The sequence below is a fragment of the Phodopus roborovskii genome, unplaced genomic scaffold (assembly GCF_943737965.1).
Source record: "Phodopus roborovskii unplaced genomic scaffold, PHOROB, whole genome shotgun sequence".
Classification (NCBI taxonomy): domain Eukaryota; kingdom Metazoa; phylum Chordata; class Mammalia; order Rodentia; family Cricetidae; genus Phodopus; species Phodopus roborovskii.
This window is the reverse complement of record NW_026126549.1, coordinates 20,949,703-20,969,308: the sequence shown is the minus strand read 5'-3', so window position 1 is coordinate 20,969,308 and position 19,606 is coordinate 20,949,703. Positions and strand designations below refer to the sequence as shown.

The 19,606-nt window shown below is 43.0% G+C and overlaps 1 protein-coding gene across 1 annotated transcript; it reads left to right on the top strand.

Moving 5' to 3' along the window:
• Nucleotides 1–2,855: 2,855 nt before the first annotated feature.
• On the top strand, nt 2,856–13,672 carry Grpel2 (GrpE like 2, mitochondrial). The gene is made up of 4 exons (XM_051200870.1): nt 2,856–3,021; nt 8,405–8,558; nt 9,810–9,891; nt 12,879–13,672. Exons 1-4 carry the CDS (start codon nt 2,948–2,950, stop codon nt 13,241–13,243), a joined length of 675 nt encoding a protein of 224 aa, XP_051056827.1. The 5' UTR covers nt 2,856–2,947; the 3' UTR covers nt 13,244–13,672.
• The last annotated feature ends 5,934 nt before the right edge of the window (nt 13,673–19,606 follow it).

Genomic DNA, 19,606 nt, shown 5'->3' with positions numbered 1-19,606 from the left:
TCTGACCTCCATACAAACACCATAGTACTTATACACACACACACACACATTAAATGTAAAAATATTTTAAGATAGTGTAGCTAGCTCTGGTATTTATTGCCTTTCTAAGTATTATGCCTATACTTTACAGTAAAGTTCTGTGAGACCAGTTAAAATCTTTTTTTTTTTTTTTCCCAGTTTGGTGTGATTCTATAATCCTTTTTTTTTTTTTAATTTACTCATTTATTATGCTTGCATGTGTGCCACTACATCTCATTATAGATGGTTGTGAGTCATCATGTGGTTGCTGGGAATTGAACTCAGGACCTCTGGAAGATCAGCCAGTGCTCCTAACCTCTGAGCCATCTCTCCAGCCCCTAGAATCCTTATTTCTTAACTCCAAATCTCGTCTCTTCTGTGGTTCTCCATTCAGAAGCACACTTGCACCTAATAAATATATGAATAAAATCAGAATTCACTTGGTCAACTTGGCCTACGTAGCAAGTTTTAGGCCAACCAGAGCTACACATTCTGTCTTAAAACACACATACGTACACACGTGTATACATAATGAATGAATGGATGGGTGTGTGTGTGCGCGTGTGCGCGCGCGCATGTGGCCTGAGTTGTGCAGCTAAAAGAACTGTAAGCAAACTGCTAAAGTAGACACCATCTCCTGTATACTTTGGCTTGTTAAAATGCCTTCTCTGGCCACAGTTCTGTTAGGAACTTGAAGTTCTAGCTTTTCCCCACACTGAAGTGTTAGAGTCTTTATGTCCCTCCTCTCACTAACCTCTCAGAGTCTCATGTTTTTTATCTGAAGAGGTCTGCATTCTTACAGAAAACCACATGAGTACAATGGTGTGTGGGTTGTCACATCTGAGCTGGGCCTTGGACAAGATCAAAGATACAGAAGACTGTCTCTGTCCTCATGGAACTCATGAACTGGCAGAGGGCAAAGTCTGACCCAAGTTGCTAGAGCAGAAGGGAGCTGTATTTTGGTGAGGATTCAGAGTGCTGAAGAAACATGTCCAGTTCCTCCCTTTAAATATTTTACTCATTTTGACCTTAAGGTCTATTCAGTAATTAAGCTTAAAACCCCAATCACTAGTTCATCTTCACATTGACATCCCTTAATCCAAAACCATTGTTTTTCTCTTTTTTAAAGAAGAGTCACATTAATCCCAGCACTTGACTCTCTTGAATTCAAGGCCAGTGTGGTCTACAGAGCTAGTTCCAGGACAGCCAGGGCTACAGAGAAATCCGTCTGGGGGTGGTAAGGGTTTCTCATGTATCTGTAACTGGCCTATTCATTTGACATATAGATCTAACTTGTCCTGAGACTGACAGAGATCTGCCTGCCTCTGCCTCAGCCTCCCAAATGCTGGGATTAAGTCATGGACCACTACACCCAGCAAAACCCTAAAATGTATCCACGGCTTTGGATGTTAAAATGGCTCAGCAGGTGAAAGGGGGTTACCACCAAGCCCAATGACCTGAATTCAATCCACAAGACCCACTGAGTGGAAAGACAAAGATCCTCTGGTACATGTATTCACGTGTGTACCCATATACATACACACACATAGAAAAAATAAAATTTACCTACATCTTCACTGACATCTAACTTCAAAAAATGAGTGATCAAGACATACCACGAAACTCAGACTCTAAATTGCAGAAAAGAAGCAAGACAAAATACTAAGGAAATAGGATGTAAGCACTGAGACTTAACACCAGCCAGTTAGGTTTCTCTGTAACTACACTATCTAAGGTGATATGGGATGAAATGGCCTGCCCTACAAACCCAGCACTGTAGACATCGAAGGGCAAGTTCAGGGTTTCAGAGTAAGACCCTCTGTCAACAACCCTAATAAAAACATTCTGTCCTCTCTTGTCAGGGCTCTTCCAACAGCTTGTCTTTATTACCTCTTTTTACATTCTTCAGTTTTCTCTGAACAGCAAAGGGACTTTCCCCCCAGTACCGAGAAGGGTCTGGCATGTGCCAGGCAAGCACCGGACTACTAAACTATAGCCCCAGCTCTCTTGTATTTTGAGGCCATCTCACTAAATTCCTCAGGCTGCGCCAGATCTTTTAATCCTGTTGCCTTACCTCGGAGTGGCTGGGATTACAGGCCTGAGTCTTCATGTTGTCAAGCTATAGCAATTAGGTAACAAAATACAGCTCTGTCCTGAAAGCGCTTAGATTTTAGTAAGCAGAAAACAACTCAACACATATAATTAACGTACAGTTGGGTCAGAAAACAGCCTTCGAAAGAAAACTCGTGGGAGTGACCAGGGAAGGTGCGACCAGGCCGCGGTATTTGTATTTCTCAGTCGGACGTTACTATACCCTTTCCCCGTATTTCAATCTTTTGCTTCGAGCACTTTCCCTCGGGTTCACTGGCTCTTTCTTCACAGAGGGTGTCACTCCTGGAACCACTGTTCTCCCTTTTCACCTACCAACTTTTCGGCTATATTCTAGTCTTTTTCAGTTTTGTGTGGGCGTATATTTATTTCGGCGCGTACACGACTGGGCCCGTGGTGAAGTCAGAGGGCAAGTTGAGGAATTCTTTTTTTCTCCACGTGAGTCCCAGGACCCAACTGGGGTTGTTGAGGCTGGCGGCCAGCGCCCTCGCCCGCGGAGCCATCTCGTCGGCCTTGGGGCCATGCCCCTCGCGTTTAAGCACGGGTCACATTATAACCTCACACGCGCTCCTCGAGGGCGAGCTGAGGACCCGCCTCGCTCACTGTGAACTTCGCACCTACTAGGAACCTCTTGGGGCAGGCGTACCCCGGACAGATTCTATGCCGAGAGCACATTTTGTGGGACCGGGCCCGGAAGAGAAGTGTGGCGCACAGGAAACCGGAAGTCCCGTGCCTACACCGGGGGCGTGGCTTTCCGGCGAGCGCGGCTCGCCACTTGGCTCGGGTGCGCGTGCGCAGTGTCGGCGTTCTGGCGTGGATCATGGCGGCGCGGTCGCTGTGGGCGGTGCAGCGGCTGCAGCGCCTCCTGGCCTCCGGGGCCGTGTCGCAGAGCAGGTAAGAGGGGCGGCGGGGCCGGGCACGCCGCGGCGTGGCGTGGGCGCGGCGATGGGCAGCAGTGGAAAGGAAGGCGAGGGCTAGCTCGGCGCCCGCGAGGACCGACCTCAGGCCCCGTGACCCCGGCGTCCACGCCGCGGCTCTTGTGAGGGAGGCTGAGGCCCATAGGCGCGCCTTTCCCGGGCAAGGAAGATAAGGGGATCCGAGGCCGCGTCCAGGGAGGCGGGGACGCAACTCTTCCTAGCCCCTGCTCATACGTTTCTAACAGGGATACATTAGGGCTCTTGGTCCGGGTCCATGTGGTCTAGTCGCTGTCTCCAGCTCTCGGAGCATCGTTTACCTGTGTGTAAAAGGAGAGCATTGGACCGTTCTCCAAACGGCCTTTCCATCTATCTTAGGGATAGTCTGAAGGTACAGTTACCGTCAGTGGACTGCAGAGCTATGGACAGCCTCTTCTCATTATTTCATGTTTAATAGCTGACGAAACTAGGATCTAGGAAAATTTACCAACTTTTGCGAACAAATCTTAAGGAAGTTAACACGTCCAGAAACCAGTCGTGGTTCTCAAGCAGGTGTTTTTGTATTAATGAACACGGTTCATTATTTTCTGGGGATATTCCTAAGAAAGAATTACAACACAAACAAACAACAACAAAAAAGACAGTCTATGAGCTCGAGGACTCTTGACTTGTAAATTAGCTGCGGGGAAATCCAGGAAATTTGCATGGCCATTTGTCATTCTTCAATCTTGATGCACCTGACCTAACACACCCGCCCTACCAGAGCTGTGTCAACGATCAGGGCCTGGTGGTTTGTTTTCCTACCTTTGGCAGTCTGTTGGGTGAGGTAAGGAAATAATCAAAGAATAGTTCCTTCTGAAGAAGTAATTGAGCACTGGCCTCTTCTCTTCAAACTGTACGTTTTGGCCAGCTTTCTGTTTGTCCGGCATATATGTATGTGGTTTTCTAGGAGGGCTGGTCTTTGACCATGCATAATTTGCCCTAGATATATCTATGATAACTCTGTTTTCAGAATCAAGTATTTAGGAGCATGTATAATTGGATATCAGACCATAATAAAAAAAAAGACTAGCCTGAAAAGTCTGGGAAATAAAAGTTCCCTATCCTGTGTCTAAGCCAGCATTTCACTCTGCCTGGATTATTCTTATTAAAACAGGCTCCTCCTTTACCCCACCCCACCCCCTTAAGCCTTTGTTTAGATTTCTGCCATCTCAGTGACCACTGTTCAGTGTATGTGGGTTCCTATATAATAAACTCTTTGCTTTAAAAAGGTCTTGGAAGCATAGATTGACCACCCTGGTAGTTTTTCACTTGAAATAATTAGTGGGATCTAGGAGGCATAATGAAATATTTTACTAAAATTTACTAAAATACCAAATATTTTAGTAAGAGCAAGGGCCCATAGTAGCCAAGGAATTTTTTTTTTTTTTTCTGTTTTTAAATAAAAGTTGTATTGCGAAGTCAACTGGCAGGGAAGACAGGAACAGAAAGCTTTTATCTCTTTCCCTGGTCAATTGATGGAGGAAATATATAGGGAGAGAGAGGCTATTTCTCATTTAGATGGTGAAAAGGAGAAAGATCTAGGGTCCTTTTGTGCCATTGTAGATGTCATTGTGCCTCTTCACAAGTCATGTGCTTTTTAGGTGGTGATTATGTTTTTGTGCTTAGGATTTTGAGCTTGTGATATCAAATGTCATTAGTAAGCAAACTAGCTTTTGGGACTGTCCATTTTTAAAAAGCCTGTTTGAACCAGGCATTGGTGGCACAAGCCTTTAATCCCAGTACTCAGGAGGCAGAGGCAGGCTGATCTCTGAGTTCAAGGCCAACCTGATCTACAGAGCTAGTTCCAGGACAGATTCCAAAGCAATACAGAGAAACCCTGTCTCAAAGAAAGAAAAGGAAAAAAGCCTTTTTGAAACTGCCCTTCAATGGATCCTGAAAGCAATTCCTGAAAGACAACTTCAAATGCTTTGTTAGTTAAGGAATTTATGTCCTGTTGTTGTGATGTTTCATTAGCTATGTAAAATTTTATAATATATAACTAGTTAAACAAAAACTAATTGACTAAAATAAGGTTCTGTTTGAATGACCTGTTCAGTCCAGAGTCTACCAGTCATAATTTCTCTTTCACAGCTCAGATTTTCCTCCCTTACTGTATGTGACCACTAAGTCTCGAACTTCTGAGTTGCTTTTACTCATTTTCCCCTTCTATAAGATAAAGAGTTAGACCAGAACTCTATAACTGTGTGGCTTCCTGTTGTTAAATAGCCTGGCTTAACAGAACATTAGCTCTGTGTATGCATTTCTTTTGTTTGTTTGTTTGGGGATGGTTTTGTTGTTTGGTTTGGTTTGAGAGACAGGGTTTCTTTGTGAAATAGTCCTGTCTTGGAGCTCACTTTATAGTCCAGGCTGGCCTGGAATTCTCAGAGATCCACCTGCCTCTGCCTCCTGAGTGCTGGGATTAAAGGCTTGTGCCAACACTGCCCTGGGGTACTTGTTCTTTTGAGGCAGGCTTTTACTGTGCTGCCAGAAAGACCCGCCCTATATCAGCATCCTAGTACCTGAGATTACAGGTAGTCACTTGCAACTTTGCCCAGTTTACCTCTGTAGTCTTGAACAAGTCATTAAACCTCAAGCCCAAGCCTCCCATCTTGAGTTTTTTTCATCAGTAAAGTAGGATTTATTGTGAGGAGATGAGAAGGCCCTCAGTGAGTGAAGTTCTAAGGGAATGATTGCACTGACATGTGTGAGCCATGTCAAAATTCCAGAGTCTCAGACCCACAGAGGAATGGCAAAACCTTCCTTCCGGAGTGAGAGATGGGGGCATGGTGCATTTGGTGGGCAGAATGCAAGTGTTAATAATGTCTGCAGGAAAGATCTACTATAACATTCTCCCTCACTGGATGAGTACAGCATGAAGACTGCTCCCCTGCAGAGATTATTTCTACTGACATTAATTTGATCCAGCTGTACACCACAGCCCTGCCTCCTTGTTTATCTGTGTGTAATAACCTTGCCTCCTTGTTCAACTTTATGCAATAACTTCATCTTTCTGTGCAATCTATATAACAAACTATATACAATCAGAGCTTCCAGGGTGCTGGTTTCTCCAGTGAGAAGCCCTAACTACCTGATCCCAGCTTTCCTTCTGTCTGTCTTTTCTTCACATTCTCACCACCCTAGTCATCCATCTTTGGAGCTCTGCTGGATGCAGCAAGTGGTGCCCAACCAGGGACATGGACAGTGGCTTAAGGAAACTCTCATTGGTCAAGTGAGGAAATACTTCCAAGAAAAGTATGTTTGTGCTGGTAAAAGGGGGGAAGAAGATAAAGAGAAAGAAACAAAATAAGAAAGACATAAGGATAAAGGAACAAAGGGAGAGAGGGCATGGCAAGTGTCAAGTATAATACGGGACAAAGAGACTCTAAAGATAGGCAATTATATTTCAGTTCTTAGAGATTTTTGAGAAATCCTGGAAGCAGGGTAAAAACATTGCAGCGCCATCAATGTATATTTAGAAGACAGGTATCTCTTGACAGGTTCTTTTCATTAGCAGCCCAAGTTGATACTACAACGCACACCCCCTCCAGCCCATGGGAATTTCTTTCCTGGATAACTTGACCATCAGAGAAACTGGTCTATAGATTAGTAGATTAGTGGCCATTTGGCAGTGTCAGATAGGGTGTTCACAGCAACCACTGCTTTGGTAGAAAAACCATGCAGATCAAATACACAGACTGGGCCAAATGCTCTTGGAACACCCAATTCTTGTTACAAAAAAGAGATAGGGTAAATGGAGGATTGTTACAGGGTTTAAGAACCATAAATAAAGTCATACATGCAGGCAGTAGGTCCCTATAGCCAGGACTGCCATCATCTGCTACACCATTACGTTTTCATTAATTAACGTAGAATATTTTTGCTTCTTTTCCCATCAGTGTTTATGGTGACATCTCCTGTGTACTCAGAATAATGCAAGCTTTGTAGATGGCTACACTGGTCAGAGCCTGGTTCCAGAGTTATACCACCTTTTACACAGAACCCAGGAACTCTGTGTCACCACCAGAGTTCTTGCTATATTGATCATATTCAGTTGCATATCAGTCTCCCTCAGCCATTGGCTTGAAGATCTCAGGATCCCTGCTCTGTTTCTCTGTTGCTGTGGAGCCCAGCTTAAGACAAGCTCATTTTAGTCTGTAGGTAGACTTTTTCATTGCCAGCCCACTTCCGAATATCCACACAGAGAGCTCAGGCTTGTTACTAGCTAACTCCTACATTTTAAATTTATCCATTTTTTCGTATCTATGCTGTGCATGGCTCGATAACTTTTCTCAGTAGGGCAAGTTCATCTCTCTGTGTCTCCTCGAGATTCTCAGACTCCGCCCTTCTTCCATTATCCTCTTTGTTTGGTTCTCTCGCCTAACCTTATTCTGTCTAGCCATAGAACAGTCAGCTTCTTTATTAAACCAATCACAATGATATGTATTCACACAGTGTAAAGGAATATTCCATAATAGTCATGCTCTGTACCACCAAAAATGCTACCTCTTTACACAGTGAACAGGCGAGGCAAATAGTTAAGCAGTGTGATCAATGTTTTCCTTTTCAGCCCATCACACAGGAAGTGTTGACCCCAGAGGGTTATGGCCCAGTGCTCTCTGGCAGATGGATGTTACTCATGTCTCTTCCCTTGGGAAATACAGCTTGTGTGTGTTTAATGCTGATACCTATTCTCAGTTTACTCCTCTTCGCATGGGAGGCTGCAGAATATACCGCACTGCTTACCTGGAGCAAATGGTTTAAGAGGAAATGGTATATGATGTGAGAAGTACAAGCCTTTTTATGGTGACAAAGATGTGGCTTTAGAATTGGTTGACTCTGGACATAGTAAAAATGTTTGAATTGTACACTTTAAATGGCAAATTGTATGGCATGCCAATTATTTTTTAGTGCATGGGAGCTTTGCCTGCATTATGTCTGTACCACCTGCATGCCTGCTGCCCACAGAAGCCGGAATGCATTAGATCCCTTAGAACTGGAGTTACAGGTGGTTGTGAGTTGCTGGATGGACGCTTGGAATTGAATCCAAGTCTTCTGAAAGAGCAGTCAGTGCTCTTAACTGCTGAGCTGTTCTTCTCACCTTAAAGCTATTAGTTTAAAGAGCACTTTAAAATCTAGTCATGTTTCAGATGTTGGTCAATAAAAACATGAGGCAGATGAAGTAGAAAAGTGCTGAGGAAGGACTTTGTAGCATTTGTCACCAGGACTGAATACTGGAGAGCTTGGGCTCTAACTGCTGTAGTTTGCCTTTGTATCGTGGCATTTTTTTCATTATGTGCCACTACCCTACCCCACCCTCTTAGGGGATGGCTACACCCATTCAGCACTGCTACCCAAAGAACTGCTGGGGAAGACTGCAGTTCTGAGGACCCTCCTGATGTACTCGGTCCCTCCCTTGCTGAACAAGCCTTAAGACTAAAAGCTGTTAAACTGGAAAAAGAAGTTCAGGATTTAACAGTAAGTAGTCGATTTTATATTATTTGTTGTTTATTTTCTCTGGTTTGAATGTTCAAGCAAAGTGTGTGTGTGTGTGTGTGTGTGTGTGTGTGTGTGTGTGTGTGTGTGTGTGTATGAGTGTGTGTGTGTCTGTGTTGGTGGTGTTGTTTATTAATTAACTTTAGGCTGGCATGGTTCTGGACCCCTCTTTGTCCATTGTTCTCTTGCTGGACCTATTGGGAGGAGAAACATCTGTGGTTTTTAAAAGGCCACTTGCTAAGGATGGTGCCTTGTTTTGGTTCCTTCCCTCTTGTTTCACAGCACTCAGCTGATGGTTTAGCAGTTCAAGGTTGTACAGTGCCTGTCAGGTGATAGAGAATAAATATTTGCTGGGTGTGTGAGGTCTTTGTACTCTGGTAATCAGAGAACATCTGACTTACTGGACACAGTCATGATTAAGCACAATGAGAAGAGGTAGCTAAAGCAGAGCAAAGGACTGCAGGGTGCTGGGAAGTGTGTCTATGAGAGCAATTAAAGAAACTAGGAACCAAAGAGAAAACAGGATGAGTTAACTCCAGACAGGGTTTCTCTGTGAAACAGCCCTGCTTGTTCTGAAACGCACTTTGTGGCCACGAACTCACAAAGATCCGCCTGCCTCTGTCTTCTGAGTGATAGGACTAAAGGCACGTGCCACCACTATCCGGCTTTTTTAATAGATTTATTTATTATGTATACAATGTTCTGTCTGCATGTTTTGTATGCAGGCCAGAAGAGGGCTTCACATCTCATTATAGATGATTGTGAGCCACCATGTAGTTGCTGGGAATTGAACTCAGGGCTTCTAGAAGAGCAGAAAGTGCTCTTAACCTCTGAGCCATCTCTCCCGCCTCGGTGATAGGTTTTTTAAAACTTATTCTTTGTCATATGAGAGTACAAGTCAGTGAAAGAAAGGTTGGCAGTATTGCCTAAATGTGAAGCTGTTTTCTCTGGATAATGAACTGAAACCGATGTGTTCAAGCTAGTTGGAATTACTTACAATCTACAGAAGAGTAAATAGATTACTGCTTTGGAAATTTGGAGAGCAGCCAGTCTCAGACTGTTTGTTTGCTTTTAAACAACTACTGGTTTTATTGGAGACCGAACCCAGGCCCTTGTGCATGCTGAGAAAGTGCACTGAGCTGTATCCCTGCCTCTTATTACAAGGGCAAGATTTTATAAAGTAAAAGCATTCTTTCCCACTGATTTCTCATTGATTTTCTTTTTGGTATTTAGCTGAGATACCAGAGAGCTGTTGCTGACTGTGAAAACATAAGGAGACGAACCCAGAGATGTGTGGAAGATGCCAAGATATTTGGTGAGAGATAATTCGTAATAGAATAAATTTAGTTGAAGGGCAGGCACTTTGTAAGCATGTCTGTAAACTGATCATAGTAGAATACATCTGAAGATGTCCCCTAACTGATTAATCCCATGCTTCCCACTATCCATACCCACAGCCTTTCCCTGCTACACCTGGGAATGGTGTCATGTTAACCATTGCTATAATAATGCTGGCCTTTTTTTTTTTTTTTTTTTTTTTTTTTAAGGGTATACAGTTACTACATTTCCAATGTTCTAGTGTATATAGAAATAATATTTTTAGTACTTAATGAACCAGCGAATCATTCAGACATTTAAGAGGAAAATCCAAAGAGCAGTGCCTAACTAGGAATGCTAAAGTTTTCTTAATGTAAGCAACATTGGTCTGTATGCATAGGATTACTTTCTTGCTGTCAGTACTCTGTAAGTCAGTGATTTAAAACAGTCTGAAGAAAGCTAAAACATGTGTGTGTTTGTGTGTGTGTGTGTCTGTACGTACGTACACATGTGTGCATCGTATCCAAGTTTATAGCAAGGCTTAGCAAACCATAACCAGCTGCCAGTTAGTACTTTTGAATTTCTTGATTTTTTTTTTTCTTTAAATCCATATAAACTTATTTTCTCTTTACCTACAGAACATAAAATCCATGGCTTTTGCCTCTTGTCCCACAAACCCTAAAATGCTTACTGTGTGGCTTTTTACAGAAGAAAATTGTTGGCTGCTGTGCTGTGGAAATGTCTGTTGCAAGTAGAACAGTTTTAGCAGTGGGGAACTTCTGATGTTCCACCTACTTGATGAGCAAGATGGATGGACACCAGAAGTCAAGCTTTGAGTTAGAACTAGTTTACTGTGAGTTTACTCAAGAAATGGTAAGACATCTGGGAACAAATTCATGTTGACTAACTACCAAAGAGTTTGGTAGTTGCCCAGTTTATTAACTTAAAACAGTATATGTCTAGGCAAAAATACTACAGAAGTCATTTTTCTATGGAGCTTCCCCTTAGTGGCCTGAGATACTTAAGAAACTGAAGGGGGGTTGGAAAGATAGCTCAGGAGGTTGAGAGCATTTACTGCTCTTCCAGAGGTCCTGAGTTCAATTCCCAGCAACCACATGGTGGCTCACTACCATCTATAATGAGATATGATGCCCTCTTCTGGCTTGCAGGCACACATGCAGATAGAATATTGTATACATAGTAAATGAATCTTTTTTTTTTTTTTTATTTTTTTAAAAAAGAAAAGAAACTGAAGGGTTTGCATGGAGGGAAAAGGAAAGGATAATGGATTTTTTGTTTATAATGGATATATCATGACAACTGTCTGACCTCCTTGCAAGCGTAGTTTTAACTCAGTGTTCTGTCTTCTTGGTCACAAAGATGAAGCTTTCCCCAAGAGATTACATAGCTACCAGCTACCACCTATTTTTAAAAAAATAATAATGATAATAAATTGAGACTTGGGAGATGGTTCATAGGATAAATTACTTTGCAAGCATGAAGTCCTGAGTTTAGATGCTCAGAATTCATGTAGGAAAAAAGTCAGGTGTGTGACTAACCCAGTGCTGGTGCGAGGGAGACAGGCAAATCCTGGAAGCTCCCTGAACTCTGTTTGAGTGAAATGTCTAGCTCTGTGAGTAATAAGAGACTCTCTCCAAAAAAACTAGAGCAAACTATCCATTGTTGACCTATCACTCCCACCTGTGTGCACATACAGGCAAATGTGCATACATCACACACAAAATAATGAGAATGCAATAAAAAAAATCTCTTCCTCGGTGTACCAACAAGAACTTTGGCTTCTGTTTAACCAAATTTCCACTACTTCCCTGAAGAAAGATCTCCTCTGGGAGTACACAGGTCAGCACAGAAGCTTGCTGCTTTAAAACTTCTACTGGCTGGCTGAAAATGTAGCTGAGGGCCAGAGCATTTACATAGCATGAGCAGAGCCTTGGGCTTGTTCCCCAACACTGAAAAACCCAAGGTCTGTTCTCTTCAGGGCTGTTTCCTGGAAGTACCTTTTGCTCACCCTTCCCTACCTCCTCTCCTACCCTAAACTAGATGATGCCACATTTCCTCACTTGACACTGGCATTTTTTCATTCCTTATGAACCCATCTGCATGCCTGTAAATCAGTTGGTATGTTGCCAGTATGCTGCTGTTGGACGTGTGTGTCACCGTTTTCCTCAGGAAGCTCTACTGGGTCTGGTATCCTGGGAAATTAAAGGGAGAATTCCTTCCTCTCCTTTGGTCTCTCCCATCTGGTCAGTTTTCTCAGGTCACTCTGTCAATGTTTTTTTTTTTTTTTTTTTTTTTTTTTTTATTGCTTAGGTAATAATAGTCTAGATGGCTGCCCCTTTTGACATAGCTCTAAACCTGTCCATAGATAAGAGTCTATACTTCTCACTAACCCCTACTGGGTACTATGCCGTAGATGTTCAATGTAGTCATTACTTGTCCCAACAGGAATAGGAACTGTGGGATCTCTCAACACCTGAGTAGTTTATATTTACCTGTAACAGTTCACAGTGCTCTCTAAAAGGCTTCTGTGGACCTTTCCCGGCATCTCCATAAGGACACTCACCCCATCCATAAGTGTACCTCACCTTCCTATCTAGCCAGTCTCCAACCAGTGGCTCTTAACATCCTTAGCATAGTGTTGCCTTTTCTTATTTTATGCACTCTACCCCCACTCTCTCAGTGAAATATTCCTAGCTTATCTCTTGAGGGTGGCCTTTGCACAACTAAGATAAGCCTGTTTTTAGTCTATTTTATGTAGACTCGCTTAGCCCAAGCTGTATCTCTTCTTAGTTTCCCAGTAGGATTCGTGGAGACAGACTTTGCTAAAAGGACACTGACTTGTCAGTTGAGCTTGTATGGTTGAGCTGATCCCCAAGTCCTGTACTAGCCACACCTCTGGGCCTCCTCTAGATCCTAACCCTAAGGACAGCATTGTTCTCAGACATGGATCTTGTTTCTCTGCAGGAATCCAGAGCTTCTGTAAGGACTTGGTGGAAGTGGCAGACATTTTGGAGAAGACTGCTGAGTACTTTTCAGAAGGATCCAAACCCGAGGACCACAAGCTTACTCTGGAAAAAGTCTTTCAAGGACTGTCCCTTTTAGAAACAAAGCTGAAAAGTGTGTTTGCCAAGCATGGCCTAGAGAAAATGACACCCATTGGTGACAAATACGACCCTCATGAGCATGAACTCATCCGTCACATGCCAGCAGGTGTTGGGGTACAGCCTGGCACTGTGGCATCAATACAGCAAGATGGCTACAAACTTCATGGCCGCACCATTAGACTTGCCCAAGTGGAAGTGGCAGTGGAGTCTCAGAGAAGGTCATGAGCAAGCCACCAGGAACTAGAACTCCAGGGCCCCGCGCCCATGTCTCCTTTATTTATTAAGCTGGTTTGTATTATACATGAGGTCCTTCGTGTGCTCCGCTTTGGATTTAGTCATATTGGCTTTATCTCTACAATATCTTATTGGTTTTATGTGACTTGTCTCATCAGAAGTCCTACCATTGGGCATTTGAACAATGTGGCAAGTGTCCTATGGCCTTTACCAAAATGTTTACAAAAATCATTTAAATTGGTACTCTGATGACTGAATCCAAAATCTGTATCTGTGTTTTCAACTACTTACTGGAATTAGTACAGAATCCTGTGTCTTATATTTTATGGGAAAAGGAGATGGTGGGGATTGGTTTGATATTTAGGTACTTAGATGACAAAGCTTTACCCATGTATAAATTTAAATAATTTGGGTTGACTTGTAGAGAGATATTTCAAGGCTTCTTCTTTATTTCATTTAGTCATCTTTTGTACTTGTATTCCCTGTTAAGGATCACACTTAGATTGTTCTTAGCCACCCGTTCTGGTCCCATTTGGAAGGGCTAAAGGGTCCAGCCAGTCTTCCTATTTTCTTGTTAGTAAGGTATACTCTTTTATTAAACTGGTCTCAAGTCTGTGAACAGGCAAGGGGGGCCCAGACGTAGTGGCTGGCCAGTCAAAATCCCAAACAGTATCAGGGTGGATGATTTTTTGCAGTACACAATTTACACAAAAGTAATGCTGCCCTCTCCCTTTCGTGCACTCAGAATGAACTAGGCCATCCTCTTTTCCACATTAGGGTGTGGTGCTGCTCTGGAGAAGACAAAGGACTTCCTGTAGCAACAGCAATAAAATACAATCAAAGTCCTTGGCCACATTGTAAAACTTTGGGGACACTTACCCCAATCAGCTGCTGTCACCTTCTCCATTCCAGTTTTTAAATACTCAGTCAAAAGCACCCAAAATAAATATATAAATATACATATATATACATATATATGTATGTATGTATGTATGTATGTATGTATAAATGACAAAAGAAAAAGTTGTTTTTGTTGTTTTTCCCCTGCACATTTTGTCAAGAAAAGGTGTGAGCACAACTCTTTTGTTGTCTGCCAAGAGTCATTTGTAATGCATAAAGGGCCATATTCCTTGTACTCCTTGCTGAACCATACCTGCTGGAAGGTAGATGGCAAGGCCATGGTGGAGCTGCCCATCCACACAAAGTACTTGCACTTGGGGAGCAATAACGTTGATCTTCATGGTACTAGGAGCCAGGGCAGTGATCTGCATCCTGTTTTAGTCAAAGCCTAGGTACATGACAATACCGACAGGGAGCACTGCATTAGCATAAAGGTCTTTGCTAATATTTACTTAATGATGGAATTGAAGGTAAGTTTATGGACTCCATAATATTCTGCACCCAAAAAGGAAGGAAGGCTAGAACACCTGCAGGCAGCAGAATTGGTATTTGCCATGGTAATGATGACCTGGCCATTGGGCAGCTCATAACTCTTCTCCAGGAAGAAGGATGCAGCAGCAGGCATTCCTTACTTGGCTATGGCAAGGTTGTAGCCACACTTCCTGGAACTTCATGAGTAATCTGTAAGGTCTTATCCAGCTGAATCCAGACAGAAAATGAGGTAAAGATAGTTTGTGTGTGTGCGCGCACGCGCGCCTAGCCCACTGAGTTTAGACACAAAATGGTGTATGGGTAATTCCTGTGGATGGGCACTCTGTGTGTGTGTGTGTGTGTGTGTCTCCCCGCCCTCTAGACAAAATGCTTTGTGGGCAGTTACTATGGATGGGCACTTTGTGTGTGTGTGTGTGTGTGTGTGTCTCCCCGCCCTCTAGACATAAAATGCTGTGTGGTAGTTACTATGGATAGGCACTGTGTATTGTGTGTGTGTGTCCCTGCCTCCAGAGACCATCATGAGGCTGGTGGCACTGTCACAGTTGTATAGACAACACAGCCTTGGTGACTGTGTGTGGCTGGGGTGTTGATGTTCTTGAACATGATCTGTGTCATCTTTTTATGACTGGTCTGTGGTTCAGGGAGCCTTGGTAAGCAGTGAGTGCTCCAGGGCCACACCTGGCTCATTGTATAAGGTGTGGTATTCTCTCTGTTATCCAAGTTGGTGACCATACTGTCCTCCATGGGTACCTCAGATGAGGATGCTTCTTTTGGTCCAGGCCTTGTTGCCCACCATCACACCCCAGTGGGCAAAACACCACGGAAGCAGGAGAGCACCTTGGAAGCATCCCCGCCTATGAAGGTAGCTTTTTAGATGATGGAGCCAAAGCAGTGATACCTGCTTCCATAGCAAAAGGTAGCAGGTGGGGACGCAACATGAAGTAGCTGAGAGAGACCTGTGTGTGCCTGGTGAACGTGGATTCTACAGACCGTCTTCCCTTATAAGCAAAGAGTTATTTCCAGCCCCTTGGGTATGAAGTAATTTTAGGCAGGCAGTACTAACAGCAATGACCCAAACACATTTGTATAGGTAATTACCTACAATGGCAGGTTCCATCAATGCTGATGCCTTTGTCAGATTTACCCTGGGATCCTATATTAGATTGTATGGGGAGGCGATGGACAAAAATGCTGAGTTCCCATGAATTTCATTTAATAATGTTGAACTATGCCTTTTCCCCCCTATGGTTGAGATTCACAGATTACTACCGCTCATATCAACATCCTTAATTTGTGTTTTTAGAGCACTGGGGATTGAATGCAGGGTCTCTAGAATGCTAGGTAAACACTATACAATTGAACTCTGCTCCTAGCCCTGACAAGCTTGGTTTCGTAGTTTTTATATCCATCTTAAGCTGTATTTGTGTGAACATCTATATCCTCTTTTATGTATTAACCTTGTAAACTTTTATAAACCTGTATATTTTTTACATCTTGATATCTGATGCAGTATAAAAGATTTGTCCAGTAAATAATGAATGAATGATACATGGGATAAATTTTATAAAGTTTACTTTACAAAGAGGTCTTACTGACACAGGAGAAAATAAGTTGATGTAAACATGCCTAGGAAATACTAAGTTACACAAGTAGTATTTAACCAAAGGAGTACTCTGGTCCTTGCCGGGCAGTGGTGGTGCATGCCTTTAATTCCAGCACTCGGAGGCAGAGGCAGGCAGATCTTTGTGAGTTCAAGACCACCCTGGTCTGTACAAGAGCTAGTTCCAGGACAGCCTCCAAAATGTAGTACTTAGGTTCTCTTAGCATAACCTTCCCAGGCAGACAGGACAACCTTGGTTAACAGCTGCCTGGAAAAAGCAGTGCTGGTCTGTCTGGGATAACCATGCAAATATTTTACATTGTAAATTTCCCTATTTGTCCAAACAACTAAACCTTGTCACTTCTGGCTCTGTGAAATGGTGGCTAATGACTCAAAGGATACCTTGGAACCAGGAAATGATACAGGCTAACGGCTTTCTGTTGAGAACTGCCTCCCTATTGTGCATTAGGCAGAAGTAATGTTCCTCTTAGTGATGGAGTGAATTCTCAGTGGGAAGGCACGTCCATTCTATAACAACTTTACCCTTTCTGTTTAGGACTGGACTCAAGAAGCAGCCCTTTGGATTACAAATTAAACTGGCAGAAATTGAATGAGTGGGAGGAAAACCAGATTCCATTGTGTACATGAACATAAGAGTCATGCAAAATCTGAGAGTCGGTGCCCAAAAATCGGTGTTTCAATCATATCCTGACCTATGAACAGGGCTTAGGTCTTCAGGAAAACAGAAAACCATGATGAGTAAGAGTGGTCTCATAGGCGTTGTCGGGAGAAGAACTTTGATAAAAGTTCACCAATGTAGATTTCCCTTTTCAACTCAGACATTAAAAAAGCAAAGTCAGTCTCAGCTACTCCTGTGACTGCATTTTCCCAAAATAAAAACCAGTACAATATATAGCAAAGGCTATTTTGAGGTGACATTCTGACCTCAGACCTCCAGTCATATTTTCAGGTGGTAAATTAACCCTCAAGAGTGTGAAGCCATCCTCCTTTGGCCTCCACCAAATCTAAACACTTGGGCAAAGATAGGACTTAGAGATGGTATAAAGTGTACTAGGAGCAGTAAATATATTTTAAAAATTGTTTCTATCTTCTGTGCATTGGTGTTTTGCCTGCATGTGTATCTGTGAAGGTGTTGAAACTCCTGGAACTGGAGTTACAGACAGTTATGATCTGCCATGTATATGTTGGGAATTGAAGCCAGGTCCTCTGGAAGAGCAGCCAGGGCTCTTTAAAAACTATTTTTATGGCCATATTTTAATGTATACCTTTTGGCTCCATGTATTTCTGCACCGTGTGCATGCCTGGTACTTGTGGAGGCCAAAAGTGGGCATTAGATTTCCCTGGGACTGAAGTTAGAAATGGTTGTAAATTACTATGTGGGTGTACTTGAAAGGTATTGTTTACTGTAGGCTGTGGTTAAGAGCATTCTGACTGCTCTTCCAGAGAACCCAGGTTCTGTTCCCAAGACTGCACTCAAAAGATTCTCTTGGCAAGGCATTATTTTACCACACCACTAAGTGCCTATTGTAAATTTTTGGAGCAGGGAAATTCCACAATACAAGTTTGCCCCCTTTCCCCTTCATTTCTACAAGATTGACAGATGGAAACAATGAGAAAATGAGCCGTGTATATTTTGGAGTTACTAGCTGTCATTGCCAGTGAACTAGAATGGAGTTCTGTTATCTAAAGAGTGTTCTGATCTTTCCATATATTTTTGCAAGTAGGCCAATGTTAGGGTCTTTCATTATTCTGTAATTTTGCAGACTTAAATTGTCAATTCAGAATGAAATGAAGCTGTAATAGCAGAAAGCTCAAAGGGGACCAGAGAGCCAGAACAGTGTAGTAGAGCTCAGGCTTGGTAGGCATAGACTTTGAGGACAGTTCAGGTACCTGTGACTTCTCCATGTTTATAATGGTTATAATACATGATACTGTGGGGATCCCATGAAACTCCAGGAGTCTCTCCTGTTCTAGTGCCTAAATTATCACATGGTTTTTCTTGCATTTTTTTGATTGCCTAAAGCATAGGGAAAAGGGAAGACTAGTTAAGTGGTTCTATTAAAAATAGTGAGTTGTGTGTGGGCAATGGTGGCCCACACCTTTAATCCCAGCACTAGGGAGGCAGAGGCAGATGGGACTCTATGAGTTCCAGGCCAGCTTGGTATACAGAGTGAGTTCCAGAACAGTCAAGGATACAAAAAAAAAAAAAAAAAAAAAAAACCTGTCTCAAAAAAACAAAATAACAATTTATTGTGAGCTAACCTGCTGTGACCTTTGTGGCTTGGGTCTGGAACCCTGGCTAGGGATGGTGAGTAAATGAAGATTGGACAGACACACAGTGAAATCTGGATCAGGTGGGATTTTCTAATGCTGCCGCTACTATTGGGTGTTCATTAGGTACAGCATGGGAGAAGGGTTAGCTACTCTCAAAGGAGGTCTCTGGAGGCCAGAAATCCCAGCTGTAAACATCCAGGAGGAAGCCACGGTTGCTAGTCTTTACACGGTTGCTAGTTTTCCATAGACAGACTCTCGAGAAAAGTTTTGCCAATTAAAGGCCTTGTCCTCACAGGCCCTACCCATATCAAAATACATACTCACTTAGAACTTCACTTACTCAGTCTTCCCCACCTCTTCACTGACTATCTTAGGGTTACTATTGGTGGGATGAAATGCCACGATCAAGAGTAAGATGGGAAGGAAATGGTTTGTTTTGCTTACAATTTCATATCACTGTTCATCACTGAAGGAAGTCGGTTCTTAAGCATCTCTGGGGGAGGAGTCATCATTTGGCAGCCTTTCTGAGATGAGGCTGCTTTTGCAGACATGGGGGAAGAGGCTTCCACCAGAACATCCACTACCTAGTGAGGTCCAGGCCAGCCAAAACTACATGAGACCTAAGTAAACAAATAACTAAAAATAAAGGGAAGCAGGGCGTTGGTGGCTCACACCTTTGATCCCAGCACTCGGGAGGCAGAGGCAGGTGGATCTCTGTGAGTTCAAAGCCAGCCTGGTCTACAGAGCTAGTTCCAAGACAAATTACAAAGCAATACAGAGAAGCCCTGTCTCAAATAAATAAATAAATAGGTGGTAGAAGGCAGATGGAATTCGTAGAATCTAGAAGCAAAAACAAAAATGGAGGCTCCAACACAGACATGCTTGTTTCTGCACTTGCACAAGCAAGCATCCAGTCATGTGGTCACCAGCTTAGTCAGCAATTCACAGCACTTTGAGGGAGTAACAAGCCCCCAAAGGGATTTCCCCTCCAATATCTCACGTGATCATTACAACCTAAAAAGGGAGAGCCTAGATTATTCTGCCCCCTGGAAACAGACACCAAGCCA